The following is a 14569-nucleotide window of genomic DNA, read 5'->3' on the forward strand; positions in this document are numbered from 1 at the left end:
ATAGCAGAGGTGCCAACTTGTAGATATGGAATTTCGGATAGATTTGACATGGACTTGACATTCTTGAAATATCTTTTTGGTCTGTGGCAGTGCAGTGCGGTTGACTTGACAGTGACGTTTTCTGAGGTACTCGTTGTTGCGCGCCAAAAAGAGCGAAATAATTTGTGAAAAAAACTGATTTATGTTTGTTTTGATATAGAGATACGAAATGTCTCTGTATAATTGAAAACTGTGCCTTGTGTTATACGAAAACATTAATTTAATATGGACCAGACAAGTTAACACAAGTAAATATTGAAATCTAATCATGGACACTGGACAACAGGTTATTTATATATAATTTAATCATTTAATTGAAATCTTAACTTATATGGGTTTGACAGCCAATGTGTACCAAAGTTCGCTCCTGCTGAAGTAGAGTTTACATTATTGCAGCTACAATGGACATCATTGAATCAATAAAAAAAGACAAAGCCTATATCAAATACAAATTGATAGTTAAAAATTGGGAGAACGAATTTAAAAACACTCACTCACGTACACCTTCCAAATTTGACATAAAAGAAGCTCCATCTAAGATAAAGTATGCTTACAAGAAATATTTTCAGTTAAAAAGTTCAGCACTAGAAAACTCATTGTCTATATGTATTGATGATGAGCCTCTTGGGTCTCCTGATCAATCACACTTTGAAAGTGCCTTTGAAACTTTAAGTCCTCCTACTGAACAACTAGTTGCCACCTTGCCTAGTGGACCTCAACTTAATGAATTACTGTCTAATGTATCATCATTTAAAAAAGAGCCTTTGAAAAACATTCAAACTGTAAGCCCATTTACAGACAAGCTTTCAAAAAAACTGTTTCAGAATAAGCAGTTTTCCTTGAGGAATCCTAGGAAATTATCATTGCATAAGTCACAGTCTGTGATTGAAAGCAAAATTGAGAGTTACAGTGAGTTGAACAAGATTGAAAGTTTGTCCACGACACTGACACAAATTGATAATCAGAAATTTTCTGTCCAAGCCGACAAGAATACTTTAAGTAATAATGATTTACCCAGACCCTTTGGCACTAGCACCCCAGATATTAAGAAAGCTCAAACTATTAGAAAACTTAATCAGAGATGGCTAGAAAGGGCAACTGGAATGTCATTACATGATATAGCTATTTCAACACCAGGTGAAAATCCTAAAACATTTGGTTTGGGAAATATTTCAGTACCGGTTATTGCACCAGTTGCCAAGCCGAGAACAGAAGAGAGGATTGTGGATGAGCCTGATGAAGATAAATGTGAAGATTTTGTAGAAAATAGTGAATCTGAAGGGGAAGATATCTCTTTTTCCAAACTGAAGCCAGCCCTTAAAAAAAGGAAACTAGAAGATGCAATAAATATTACCAGAGCACAACCACTGGATGATGTTGCAAAAACTAGCAAAGTAGAAATTGATAAAAGTCAAAGTTCTGAAAAGCCCTCCAAAAATAAAAGAAAAAAGAGAGTTCTGAAAAAAGGGCCTAGAAGTATAGATACTGATACTAAAGAACAACATCCTCCTGACATTGCAGAGTATATGCCATTTGGCATTGAAAATGTAAAGCCGAGGCATTCTAATGTCACAGACATACTGAAAACTGTGGAAGAATCAGTTAAATATGACAATATTGAAAGCGATACCGAACCTACAGGTAAATTAGAAAATAAAATAAAAAATGGCACTCTAAATGATAACTTTGTAAGAATCAACATAGAGAAAAAAGTATTTGTCCGTGGCAAAAAAAATATAAATTTTTCTAAGTACAAGAAACAGCAATATAAAGACAAGAAAGCTCTTCATGCTGGCATGGAGTTTCCAGAGGCAGGAAAGATGTTATGTTTCAAGTGTGGTAAGTCAGGCCATATGGCAAGATATTGCACAGCTCACAAAGGAGAAACTCTTTTACCATTAGAAAGCTATGACGAAAATAATATTCCCTCTTTAGAAGATATAGAGAATATTGTTAATAACGAAACTAATAAATTATCTCTCCCAGAACAACTTAGTACATCTGTTTATGAAGCCAGTGCTATTCCGGAGTCATTCCTGAAAATGCTTGCTGACACACCCTCAAGTGATGAAAGAGAAGTAAAACCAATATACTCCAATAGTGAGGAAACTTCAAATGCTTTACATGAAGCACTTGCTATGTTTGGTCACAAATCTTTTCGACCTGGACAAGAACAAGCAATCAAGCGTATACTAGCTGGTATGTCCACATTGTTAATATTGTCAACAGGTGGGGGAAAATCACTCTGCTATCAACTCCCAGCATATATTTACAGCCAGCACAACAAATGCATTACTTTAGTCATATCACCACTGGTTTCTCTGATGGAGGACCAAGTGTTAAGTATGCCAGATTTCCTCAAAGCTGGATGCTTGCATACTAATCAGCCACCAACACAACGCAAGAAAATTATTCAATGTTTGAAGGATGGGGAGATAAATATTCTCCTTATATCACCAGAAGCATTAATATCAGGGGACTCATCGAATGGGTTTGCAGGGTTGTTCAAATCATTGCCACCCATTGCATTTGCGTGCATTGATGAAGCACATTGTGTTTCACAATGGAGCCACAACTTCAGACCGAGTTATTTAATGATTTGTAGGGTGCTACGAGAAAAGCTGAATGTTAAATGCATCCTTGGCCTGACTGCAACTGCAAGTCAATCAACAATAAGAAGTGTGATCAGTCATATTGACATTCCTGATGGATTGACTGGAGTTATAACTAACCCCGCCCTTCCTGATAACCTGTACTTGTCAGTATCATTTGAGAAAGATAAAGATAGGGCATTGGTCTTGTACCTGACTTCGGAACGTATAAGTTCCTTTAATGCTATTATAGTATATTGTATAAGAAGAGATGAATGTGAAAGAGTGGCTGCTGTACTAAGATCATCCCTTCAAGAACCTGGCAAGATTAGCATGGAAGCAAAAAACAAAAAAAGAAAGAGAATGTCCTACATATCTGAAGCTTACCATGCTGGCATGTCTGGAGCTCAGAGAAAGAAAATTCAAAAGCAGTTCATGGATGGCACATTAAGAATAATAGTGGCTACTGTAGCTTTTGGCATGGGAATAAACAAGTCTGATATCAGATGCATTATTCATTATAATATGCCAAGCAGTTTTGAATCTTATGTGCAAGAAGTCGGCAGAGCAGGAAGGGATGGACAACCTGCCTATTGTCATGTATTTATGAGCAGTAGCAGCAGCGATAAGAATGAGTTGCTAAAACATATCCACGCAAACACAATAGATAGATCAACAGTCAGGAAATTACTTCAAAAAGTGTTTATCCCTTGTGACTGCACCAAACATAGTGATGAATCAACATCGAAATCTGCAAATTCTGTACAAAGATGTAAAGGACATGAGGTTGGCATTCCAATCGATGTCACAGTGGAAGAATTAGACTTGCCTTCTGAAAATATTGCAACCTTATTATGTTACATAGAGCTGCATCCAAAGAAATATATCAAAGTTCTGAATAATGCTTACACAATGTGCAAAATTTCGTCTTATGGAGGGTCGCAAAAGATTATTGAAGCTGCAATAACTTGTCCTCCCCTAGCAATGGCTGTTTTAATGGAGTCAAAAAAGCAAAAAGATTTATCAAAACTAAGTGTTTTGGAATTTGATGTTATTGAGGTAGCTGCTGCCATAGGTTGGGAAAGTGGCATGACAAAATATCATTTGAAAAATTTAGAGTGGATAACTGACGGCGCGACCTCTCGACGATCACAACTGAAGATAGAATTTCATACCCTTGGCTTTAAGATTAAAGCGCCAGGCGACCTCACACCAGCTGAACTCGACTGCATGCTGGACGATCTTCACAACTTAGTCATGATCCAGGAAAAGGCTATGTTATATCAGTTGGAAGAAAGCCACGCAGCATTTAGTAAACTTGGCAGCAACTCTGTGGCAACCAAGGAATTATCGCAAGATAATCTTGTTGCGAAATCTAACGAGCTTAAGTCGACAATACGTAATTATTTCCAAAGGGAGGAGCACTTTGCCAGTGATATTGAGTGCCAAGAACGTCCTATAGACGCAGAAAGAGTGATAAGTGACGTAAGAGCTTTAATTGCTTCATATAGAGATTGTAGCTTCAATGGACGTAGTATAGCAAGAATATTTCAAGGTATATCTTCACCAAACTTTCCGGCTATCGTTTGGGGTAGGTGTAAATTTTGGAGAGCCCATATTCATGAGGATTTTTACGGAATCATCCGATTGGCGACACAACAGTTAATTCAAATGAAAAATGTTTAAATAATATTTAATGCTTGACAATTTAAAATAATACACAAACTGATAAAATAATATTGGTTTTATTAAACAACATTAACATACCCGGCCCATCAATTAAGGATAAGGATTACAAGGCTTATTTTTGTAATGCCGAAAATTCACTTAGCTACTTTTGATTGATTTGCGAGGCTGGGACTGGAGTGAAAATAGAAATTCTGTTATCTCTATCGCTCTTACTTATTCGGACGTAAGAGACAAATAGACGAACCAATTAACGCTGTGGTTCGCAGTAGGCCCGCGTAGGCCGGGTAGGGGTAATTTGGCGACGCGTATTACAACGGAACTTTACATTAAAAACTTTTTAGTGAATCTTGATAGAAAGCATTCCAAGCATTAAAAGAAGAACGATAGAGATGGAGAAAGACGATTTCGAATTTCGGTATTCTTGGTAGTCCCCCGAACAGTTTGCTATTTGTAAAATGGATGTGCATCTTGTATATTCCCCTTGTTGTTACCCCGACTACCCCATAATACACTCATGGACAAAAATAGAGGAACGCAAAAAGTTTAGTTTAATTTACTAATTTTGAAATTAACCAATTCAGTAATTAATAGTATTTTATACAATCGTGATATAACAGAGAGCTTTTCAGTCGAGTACCATGTTTAGGCCACGAAGCTTGCTGAGTGGCCTAATGAAGGTACGAGATTAAAAAGCTTGATTATATATCACTATTGTATACAATACTTGTCTTTTTCTACGAGCCATCTAAAAAATACTTCTACTATGAAACCTAAAAAATAATTTGCTAAGTATCTCAGTAGTACAAAAGACATCACTGCGTGCATAATATATGAATAGGTATTACTCATGAAATAGTCGCGCGTTGGTGTCTTTTCCACTGGACCGCGACGCCACCTGATTGGTCAAATTCATTATAGTTGACTAAAACGTTTCGAAATGAATATTATAGTTGAGCTGGGAGCCCATACATGAAAAATACCCAATTACAGTTTGGTATACGAAATCTTAATTCAACCATTACAGTCTACGAGTAGAAAACCAGCCAAGTGCGAGTCGAACTCGCGCACGAAGGGTTCCCTACAATCACGCAAAAAAACGACAATAAAATCACGTTTGTTGTATAACTATTCATTTTATTCTGTTTTTAGTGTTTGTTGTTGTAGCGGCAACAGAAATACATCATCTGTAAAAATGTCAACTGTCTAGCTATCACGGTTCATGAGATACAGCCTGGTGAGTGGTGACAGACAGACGGACAGCGGAGTCTTAGTAATAGGGTCCCGTTTTTACCCTTTGGGTACGGAACCCTAAAAAACCTTTTTTAATACAGTTGCTCAAAAAGTGCTACTTTTCGTGGCTGTTTAGCGTGCGGAAAGTTGGTTTTCGCGAACTAGTGCTTTTTACTTTTCCAATTTTTTTAAATTTTTATTGTTCCAATTCATGACTACTTATTGATGAGTGTTAATATTAGTTTCTTTTAAACGTCGTAATTAACATAAAAACCTGTTAATGTAAGAATCCAAAAAAATGCATATTTCATATTTTATTACATACCTCTTCATCATTATAAGTATTATAAACACGTTTTTTTTTTAATGTTGAAAAACCGTTCTTAATAAGTTGTCTGAATGGAACGGAACGCCTGTCAAAGAAGAGGCGTATTTTCTTACTGCAAGAATGTTTTAAGTTTCCAAAGGCAACATTCGATATTGTTTTTATAAATATACGATACACAAATTATCGTAAATAACGATATTTAGGTAATAATAGTACAATGTTTTAATATTTACAACTGTTTCTGTCTTATAGAACATGCATTTGAAAAAAAACTTTCATTGAAGTGGGTTCAATTATAATAACAAAATCTATTCTAGTCGAATAAAAGCTACAAAAACACCTCTTCATAATGTCAATGTCAATGATGTCACAGAATGAATAATATAAAAGTTTCGAATTCCATTTCTTGCTTGCTTTTGTTGCTTTTCTTATTTTTTCGCAACTGTATTAAAAAACGTCATTCGATACACGTGCGGAAATGTCATTCTTCACTCGTCCCGAGTCTTGCCACTCGCTTACGGCTCGTGGCAAGATATCTCGGTACTCGTGAAGTAATGACATACTTTCCGCACTAGCATCGAAATGTACTATTTTTGCGTTCCACTAAATTTGTCCAAGTGTATATGTAACGCAAATACTTATGCAAACAAGAATAACAAAGTGAAGCCCAATGACATCGAAATTGTTTTTTTAATACAGTTGCTCAAAAAGTGCTACCTTACTACGTAGCTGTTTAGCGTGCGGAAAGTTGGTTTTCGCAAACTAGTGCTTTTTACTTTTCCAATTTTTTTTAATTTATACTTGTTCCAATTCATGACTACTTATCAATGAGTGTTAATATTAGTTTAATTTAAACGTCGTAATCAACATAAAAACCTACTGTTCATGTAAAAATACGAAAAATTTACATACTTCATATTTTATTACTTACCTCTTCATCATTATAACACGTTTATTTTTTAATATTGAAAAATCGTTCTTAATAAGTTGTCTGAATGGAACGGAACGCCAGTCAAAGAGACGTTTTTTATTACTGCAAGCATGTTTTAAGTTTCCAAAGGTAACATTCGATATTCTTTTTATTAGGGTTCCGTACCCAAAGAGTAAAAACGGGACATAAGACTCCGCTGTCCGTCTGTCTGTCACCAGGCTGTATCTCATGAACCGTGATAGCTAGACAGATGAAATTTTCAGATGATGTATTTCTGTTGCCGCTATAACAACAAATACTAAAAAGTACGGAACCCTCGGTGCGCGAGTCCGTCTCGCACTTGGCCGGTTTTTATAAACATACGATACACAAATAATCGTAAATAACGATTTTCAGGTAATAATAGTACAATGTTTTATATTTACAATTGTTTCTGTCTTATAGAACATGCATAAAAAAAAACCCATTTAAGTAGGTTCAAAAATAATAACAAAATCCATTCTAGTCGAATAAACGCTAAAAAAAACACCTCTTCATAACGTCAATGATGTTACATTCGGTACCGGTATTTCCCGGGAGCAAACCCTAGACTCCGACTAGATTAAAAATGCGTCCACTTAGGACTAGGTGTTTGACCTGAATGCTTTGAGAGTAACAATATAATTAATAACTAAGCTGAATAACTGTATTGACTTGGTTTAATAAAATAATTAACCCATAAAAATACATTGATTTATTCAAACGGGATCTTATGGCTATACCTAATTAAGTAGCTCATTTCTTCGTTATTGTTATTACAGAAACATATAGTACATACACAGATCTACATTCTCAGCCACGCCACGCAAGGCCATGTATCATGTACCTACACTTTCAGTTGCAACCATATCATACCTACGGTCAGTTTGTGGTTAAGCGCGTATCGGTTGAATGTAAAAGATTGCGGGCCGTCTTGCAGCGCGCTGCCGCGGTGGCTACTGCAGGTGCGTATGGGCCCTAACAGCCATTGAAAAACCAGTTTGAATATGGAATTTATTGCGCGACAATATGGTGGGTTCTCCAATGTTTATTACGATTATGCGTGGTATATATATATATATATAATGATTCAATAATTAACTGTTTCCCCTTTGCTGTAAACAAAATGTCTCAGGAAATTCGAGTACTTATACTTACCTACGTAACTAATAAAATAACTAGGTGAGTATTAGTTTCCTATGTTTATGGTATTTAATGGCACTAATGGCAGATAGGATGGATAGAAGTGGTTACAAATAACAATTGTGGGGACTAAATGTACCTATTATATACAACTTTACAACCTAAAGAAATGACTCAAATACGTTACAGAACATATCACTGAACGAACTGACTAATTCGAGAAGAATTCGTGTCATCAAATTACCTTTTTAGCTTGACTGCTGCTCGATCAGTACAAAATGTATGGCGACGAGTAAAAATAATATTTTCACCGCACGATACTTGCCCCAATAATTATTTCTCACTAATAGGCAGTTTAAGTAAGTGAAATATTCTTTATTGCACCAATAAATAATAGTACATTGTGACACAAGTGTGCTAAGTTGGTCATTACACACGAGACGATATTGTGCGCGCGAGCTGTAAGCGAGCCCGCAATAAGAAAGCCGATGTGTGTAATGACCAATGCACACGCGTTTCAACACACTTGCACAAAAAAAAAAAACTTTCATATTAATCAAATTTTAATTGTTAAAACAGTAAGTCTAAAATCTGTCATACTGCCGGCCGCCCCTCGCCCCGGCGGGCGGGCCGCAACAAGCGGTCGGGCGCGCCGATGCCCGCCAGTCCGACCGATTAAAGAAGGCTCCGTATCCATGCATATACCTTCTTAACTCAGTCGGATAATATAATGAAAAACCACAAGTGTTATAATATACTGAAACAGCACGGGTGTTTAATATCTAGGATTATGAGCCAAAAATCGGTGGAATAAAAACACCGTTTTGAGCAAGTGTGTTGAAAATACATTTTACATACATGTAAAATTACAGACATTTTAAAGGAAAACAGAACCAGGTAATAACAGGCGGTCTTATCGCTAAAAACCGCAAAGTTTTAGTTAGTATTGCTAAGTTTAGTAGGTAGTCTGTAAGTCAAAGGGACGTTATAATAAATGAAATCATCATTAAATTGATGAATTGGGATAGCAGACCTTGTTTTGGATCACGGTATCAAGTTTTTTTTATATAAGTAAATAAACTATAATGGAATTTACCTCCTATAATTGAGGTCAATATGGAGAATATCGTCTAGTTAGACCAAGCTAACTCTGCTGCGAATTTGATAGCACAGAGCGTGGAAGTGTTATATTAAACGCCATAATTTCTAGACGTTTATGATAACACTTTCACGCTCTGGGCTATCAAATTCGCTGCAGAGTTAGCTTGGTCTAACTCTACAAGCTGTCTTCGCTTCTAACATTGTTTACACATAGTCCACTTACCAGAATGTAGAAGGTAGGTAGAGATAGAACGAGCAAAGCTCTTCCTTTCTTAGCGTCTCGGACCAGCCTAATGTTTAAATTACAATATAACTAACAACTTTAAAAACATATTAAAACAAATATTTTTACTAACAACAGTAACAACCATGACCGATTTATACCGTCACAACTCATAATACTTTCGTCATACGTTCACTCATTTATTAATCCGGTAAGTATTTATTCGTCATGCCCTTTCCAGGCGACCAGTCTTAATGTTTAATGTACCTATAGACCCTTTAGGGTCTGGCGACAAGGAGCTCCATTCTGTAGATTTGCAGTATTTAAATGAATGCTTACCACAAATAAACTTTTTGTCAGGACTATTACTAGTTGATGCTACACATGAACCTAAAACATTGTAAAAGTCTGAAGTTAATCCATCTATCCACTCTCTCAAATCCTGCTGTATTCTTTTGGTATTGGAAGAAGAAATTTTTTGTAACAATAAACTGTCATCAGGCCCAGGCAAAAAGTTAATATGCTTAATGTGGGAAAAGTTTTTATAAGCACTCTGTGACCCACTGTGTATTATATTTGCTTCTTGGTGAGAAAGTTCTTTCCCCGAGAAATACTGTAATGGTGTAATCAGGAATTTTGTTAATGCTATTAAATTTGACTTACTTTCAAAAAGTCCAACTTTCCAAACTCCAGGCAACAGTGGCACCTTGAGGCTGGGTTTGATAAAATTAGTAAGATTATTTTCTTCTAGGTGGATGTAATTAATATCCGCTATTAACCCCGCCGGATCCATCCAGAGAACAGTTAAATTTTCAAACTGCTTGTCAAAGTGAGGTGCAAATCGATACAACAAATTTGGTTCAGATAGAGGACCCAAAATAGAACCTAAATTTCTAAAAATCATTTCTTTTTGATCATACAGTGAGCTTACTTTAAATATCTTAACATTGTCTACATAACTACTTTCAAAATTTAATTCTAAATGTTTTTGTGGCTTATACCAAGTCTCCATCAACACGCTTTCGCCATTTTCCGTAAATACTTTATGTAATATCAGATTTCCTTTATATACATCTGCAAAGTTATACGTGTTTATTTCAATAATCTCATCGGTATTTAACGAGCACCCCTTATCAAGTAGAATTTTTGCATTCTGACGAATCACGCTTTCTGCGTGCGTTATTAGGGTGTCGTCAGTGCTAGCTGTTAGATCATCTGTGTTGTAAATGCTCTGCCAATACGCTTCCAAATTCTGTATTAATTGATGGTCATTTAATCCAATAAAACTTTCAACTCTAGTAATAATTTCCTGATTAATAATAGGCTCAAATTTCCTTGCAAAAAATAACTGTCTGTCTTGGGTGTTCTGAATTCTTGGCCAGTCTTCAGTCTTGAAGTCATTAGGAGAGCATCCACACCAATCGACCACATGTTTGTATTGACATTTGCAGCCTAATTTCCTTTTCCAATTGGTCACATGCAAGTTGTTGTCGACATAAGTATTGCAAAAATGAGAATTTCTTAAAACAGTGTGAAAGAATGATTCTGCTGGTAGGAGAGTGTGCTGAAAAACGATGTCTAATCCGGCCAGCAATTCATCTTGTTTACCTATTATGTAAGAGACGAATTTAGGCGACAATGCTATCCAATCACTTCCACCATCAATGATTATTCCTCTAGGTAATTTCCTTTCGCCAACACGCCACATGTGAGTTTCACATTCAATGAATGTCTTATCCAGTCCTTGTTTTTTAATAAATCTTTGTACCTCTCTTCCATGAGATTTGACAAAATTGAGACCTTTATTAGCAGCTAGGAAGCTTTCAATGTTCTCCAAAGATTTGATTGGGAAGTCACTCTCACTTAAATTGATTACAAAGTCCCATTGCCAACCTAAATTTATAATATCTTTCATAGATGTTAAAAGCATAGTAAGCAAAGATGCTCCACCCCATATGGTGGAAAATCTGTTTCTGGCCAATCTGATATTTGAGAATTGTTTTTCAATAGCTAACAGTTTCCTGAACAAGTAATCTTGGCGCTGAAACAAGTAATTATTTAATTTTATCATACTTATCAAATAGAATATATAAGAATCAAATGAATTAACGACAGTTGCCGGCATTGGCATGTACGAGTCGCGTTTTATGAAGGTCTGTATCTAGTAATGTCTGTTTATCTCTCTTTCTCACAAACAAACGCGAATTTTTTTTTCGGCACGAATGCTGGTTAAAATCTGTCCGGTCTTTCCAGCCCACGGTATACAACTTGATCATGGAATTTGCACAAAAATTCGTGTTGCATCCCTTTCCTTATAATTACAATAGGGGGTATTACTGCAATGTTCTGCCACCAGAGTGCAGCACTAGCTTGTTTAGTAAACCATAGAGTAACTTATACCATAGAGTAACTTATACTAGAGCGGTACTGTCATAGTAAATTTTGTAACCCCAGTAAATTCACTGCCATCTGTCGACACACTTTAAAACTAAAAATGAAGATTTATAAAAATACGATACAATGTATTTAAATATGGATAAATGTTTTTTTTTATTTGCATTAATTATTTTTATGATTTTGACATGTTCTTTCACTGATATGTGTTAAAATTGTTAAATAACAAACGAAACCGTCAACGCCATCTATACGACAGTTGGCCAAAGCTAGTAGCGCCCTCTGAACGAGAATCAAATTTTCTTGATTTTCGAGGCACGTTTTTTCCTTAGACTGTATCCATCTATTACGGAGTTATATCTATCTTTGCTTATACATACTGTACCTTTAACAGGTTTTTGACAAGTTTTCGGAGATAATAAAATATGACATTGATGCACCAAGGCGGTTTGTTTACAGAGAACCTACCGGGAAACGCGAACCGAAATTTCGCTATCTGCCTCTTTATCGCTCGAATATGCAAGTGACAGAGATGTTAGATAACGAAATTTCGATTTTCTTGTTGTGCGATAGACCCTCAGATTGTGTTCGCGTAATATTCCCTATTATCACAAACAACAAAGTGGATCTTTGTATTTTTTGTCACTATGATATTGGAGCTTATTGCAACAACAGGCCCATATGCCATTGTTAAACTTATTAACTATATCTATATCACATATATTGTGTTGTGGCAAATAAATGCTTGCTTACCGCATCAATATGTATGTAGAAAAAGTGACTTGTTCTGTAGAGAGCATTGATGAGTCTGTGAACTTGTCGTAACGCGCGTCCATTTAATGTCAAAAGAAATATAATTCTGACTGGCTTATTGGTGCTGCTTGAAACTGCTGGAGTAACTGAATTGAATTCTGAAAAGTGTCACAAGCAAATGTTTGGAAAGAAATATAGTGAACTTACTCAATCACATGCACCTTTATACATGCAAGGGTGGCTGGACATAGCCAGTAAAAATTGAGTAAGGGTTTTTTTTTAATTATAGGACATAATCACAAATTAACTAAGTCCCGCAGTAAGCTTAATAACGGCCCGGCCACGAAATCGCGCGGCGGCGGCAGCGGCGAGCGGCGGCCATAGGTGGGAAGGAAAGGTCCGATCGCTGTGTCTTGCTCCAACCTCTGGCCGCCGCTCGCCGCTGCCGCCGCTGCGCGATGTCGTGGCCGGGCCGTAAGGCTTTTGTTGTGGATACTTAGACAACGATATTATTTAATATCACAGAATAAGTAATAGTACTACCATACAGAAATGACACTACCTACAAAACCGAAGTTTGACAGATTCAGGGACAAATCATGCTGTCCCTTTCTAATGTATGGCACTATCCCTATTGGCTATTTAGGGTTGTATATGTGGTTGTGCACGCAAAGGGATATCAAGTTGTTTCAACCCTAATAATTGCTAGGAGTAATGCTGAGCTGAACGGAGGAGTCTCGCCCCATGACTCAGCAACAAATATCTGTGCTCATCACACAAATAAATGCTCTTACCGGGATTTGAACCTGGGATCATCAGCATCATAGGCAGGGCCCACTAGGCTAGACAGGTCGACAAATTTTTTGCTGACCTACTGAGTGCTTATCAAAGCCCACATTATTGAGTTTTTTAGATATGAAAGACATCATCACACCATTGAGCCTTGATGCATAAAAAATGATTTATTTTTAGACACTTACTAGCAAGTCCTGTTTCAAACACATTCATTGTAAAATAACCACCACAGGTACTAGTGGGGTCAGCAGGACATTTCATGTCACAGGCAGCGTCAGAAATCTTAGCTGACGCAGAAGGAACATTCTCTCCGCAAAAACACTCTGAACTGCAAAAAAAAAAATGAATCATTGTGTTGTTGTTTGTCGATCATGTTACTAGAATGGAACTAACTGGAAAATTATTTAGCTACAATAATTTAAATTATGTGTTTCTAGACAGGTTATACGGAAACAGGCACACAGACAAGGAATAATTCAGTTTCTATAAAAATACTTACGCATATTGTACTCCAGCATAAGGAAATCCTGCTTGTACACAGATATCCAAACAAGCCACCCTAGAGTTAGTGTTAGCATAATTCCCATAAAAACTAGAAAGTATTCTCAGCTTCTTCTCATCTTGATAACAACCTAAATGTTTTCCATAAGTCATTCCTTTGCCTTGGCAATTATTTGGTAATGATCTAGGGTAAAAACTACCACCCTGAATCAAGCAAGTTTTATTAACTATCTGTTCCTTACAAGATTGCGTCTTGGCCCTGTGAATAGCAGATATCGCTTCTCGACTTCTTATCTCGCAAATTGGTTTAAAATCTAGTTCTTCTACCCGCAAATGAGCGACAGGTTTATTTTGAGCCTTGGCTTTCGCCGGAAAATCTTCGTCATCGTCGAAACCCGGACCAATTTTTCGAGCCGAAACGTCTCCCAACTCTTGCTTGGCAGAAGATTTATGTGCATTGTACAGTAAGTTGTCATTAGCAGAAGGAAAATAATTAATAGCGATGAGAATTTGAGCAAAAAATGCTATCAAAATTGTTATCAATAAGCACTTTCCATACTTGTAATAAAATCTGCGACAAAAAATAGCCATTACGAATATAATACACTTTCATTTTAAACCTCACTACGAGAGGAACTCGTTAAATGTCACTAATACATTTTATTGTGTTGATATACGATATTTAAGCTTAATAAAACCAAAAACATTTTCGCCACAAGTTCGTTCGACGCCGAGAATTGACACTTTTGACATAAGGTTAACGTTTAGGAACTGTTGCATATGTGTGCGTGAGGCTGCGTCCACACGCTGTTACTCGTTGAAATATATGTCAG

At 36.5% G+C, this 14569-nt stretch overlaps 2 protein-coding genes across 2 annotated transcripts; one reads left to right on the forward strand and one right to left on the reverse strand.

Annotated features, from left to right (window-relative positions):
* The first annotated feature begins 130 nt into the window (after positions 1 to 130).
* On the forward strand, positions 131 to 4363 carry LOC134745510 (ATP-dependent DNA helicase Q4). The gene has a single exon (XM_063679555.1). The coding sequence runs from the start codon at positions 441 to 443 to the stop codon at positions 4314 to 4316; it is 3876 nt and encodes a 1291-aa protein (XP_063535625.1). The 5' UTR covers positions 131 to 440; the 3' UTR covers positions 4317 to 4363.
* A 2308-nt stretch (positions 4364 to 6671) lies between these two features.
* Positions 6672 to 14465, reverse strand: LOC134745511 (xylosyltransferase oxt). The gene is made up of 4 exons (XM_063679557.1): positions 13735 to 14465; positions 13421 to 13563; positions 12441 to 12598; positions 6672 to 11334 (listed from the first exon to the last, which is right to left on the reverse strand). The coding sequence occupies exons 1-4, from the start codon at positions 14325 to 14327 to the stop codon at positions 9520 to 9522; spliced, it is 2709 nt and encodes a 902-aa protein (XP_063535627.1). The 5' UTR covers positions 14328 to 14465; the 3' UTR covers positions 6672 to 9519.
* Between the last annotated feature and the right edge of the window lie 104 nt (positions 14466 to 14569).

The sequence above is a fragment of the Cydia strobilella genome, chromosome 11 (genome assembly GCF_947568885.1).
Source record: "Cydia strobilella chromosome 11, ilCydStro3.1, whole genome shotgun sequence".
Taxonomy (NCBI): Eukaryota; Metazoa; Arthropoda; class Insecta; order Lepidoptera; family Tortricidae; genus Cydia; species Cydia strobilella.

Bases quoted from the DNA above. Each gene is read 5' to 3' on its own strand.
- LOC134745511 (XM_063679557.1), bottom strand. From the start codon at position 14,327: ATGGCTATTTTTTGTCGCAGATTTTATTACAAGTATGGAAAGTGCTTA. The intron at 12,599-13,420 runs GTAAGTGTCTAA...GACACTTTTCAG, and splicing joins GTTTGAAACAGGACTTGCTA to AATTCAATTCAGTTACTCCA. The intron at 11,335-12,440 runs GTAAGCAAGCAT...TACTTGTTTCAG, and splicing joins TCTACATACATATTGATGCG to CGCCAAGATTACTTGTTCAG.
- LOC134745510 (XM_063679555.1), top strand. From the start codon at position 441: ATGGACATCATTGAATCAATAAAAAAAGACAAAGCCTATATCAAATAC.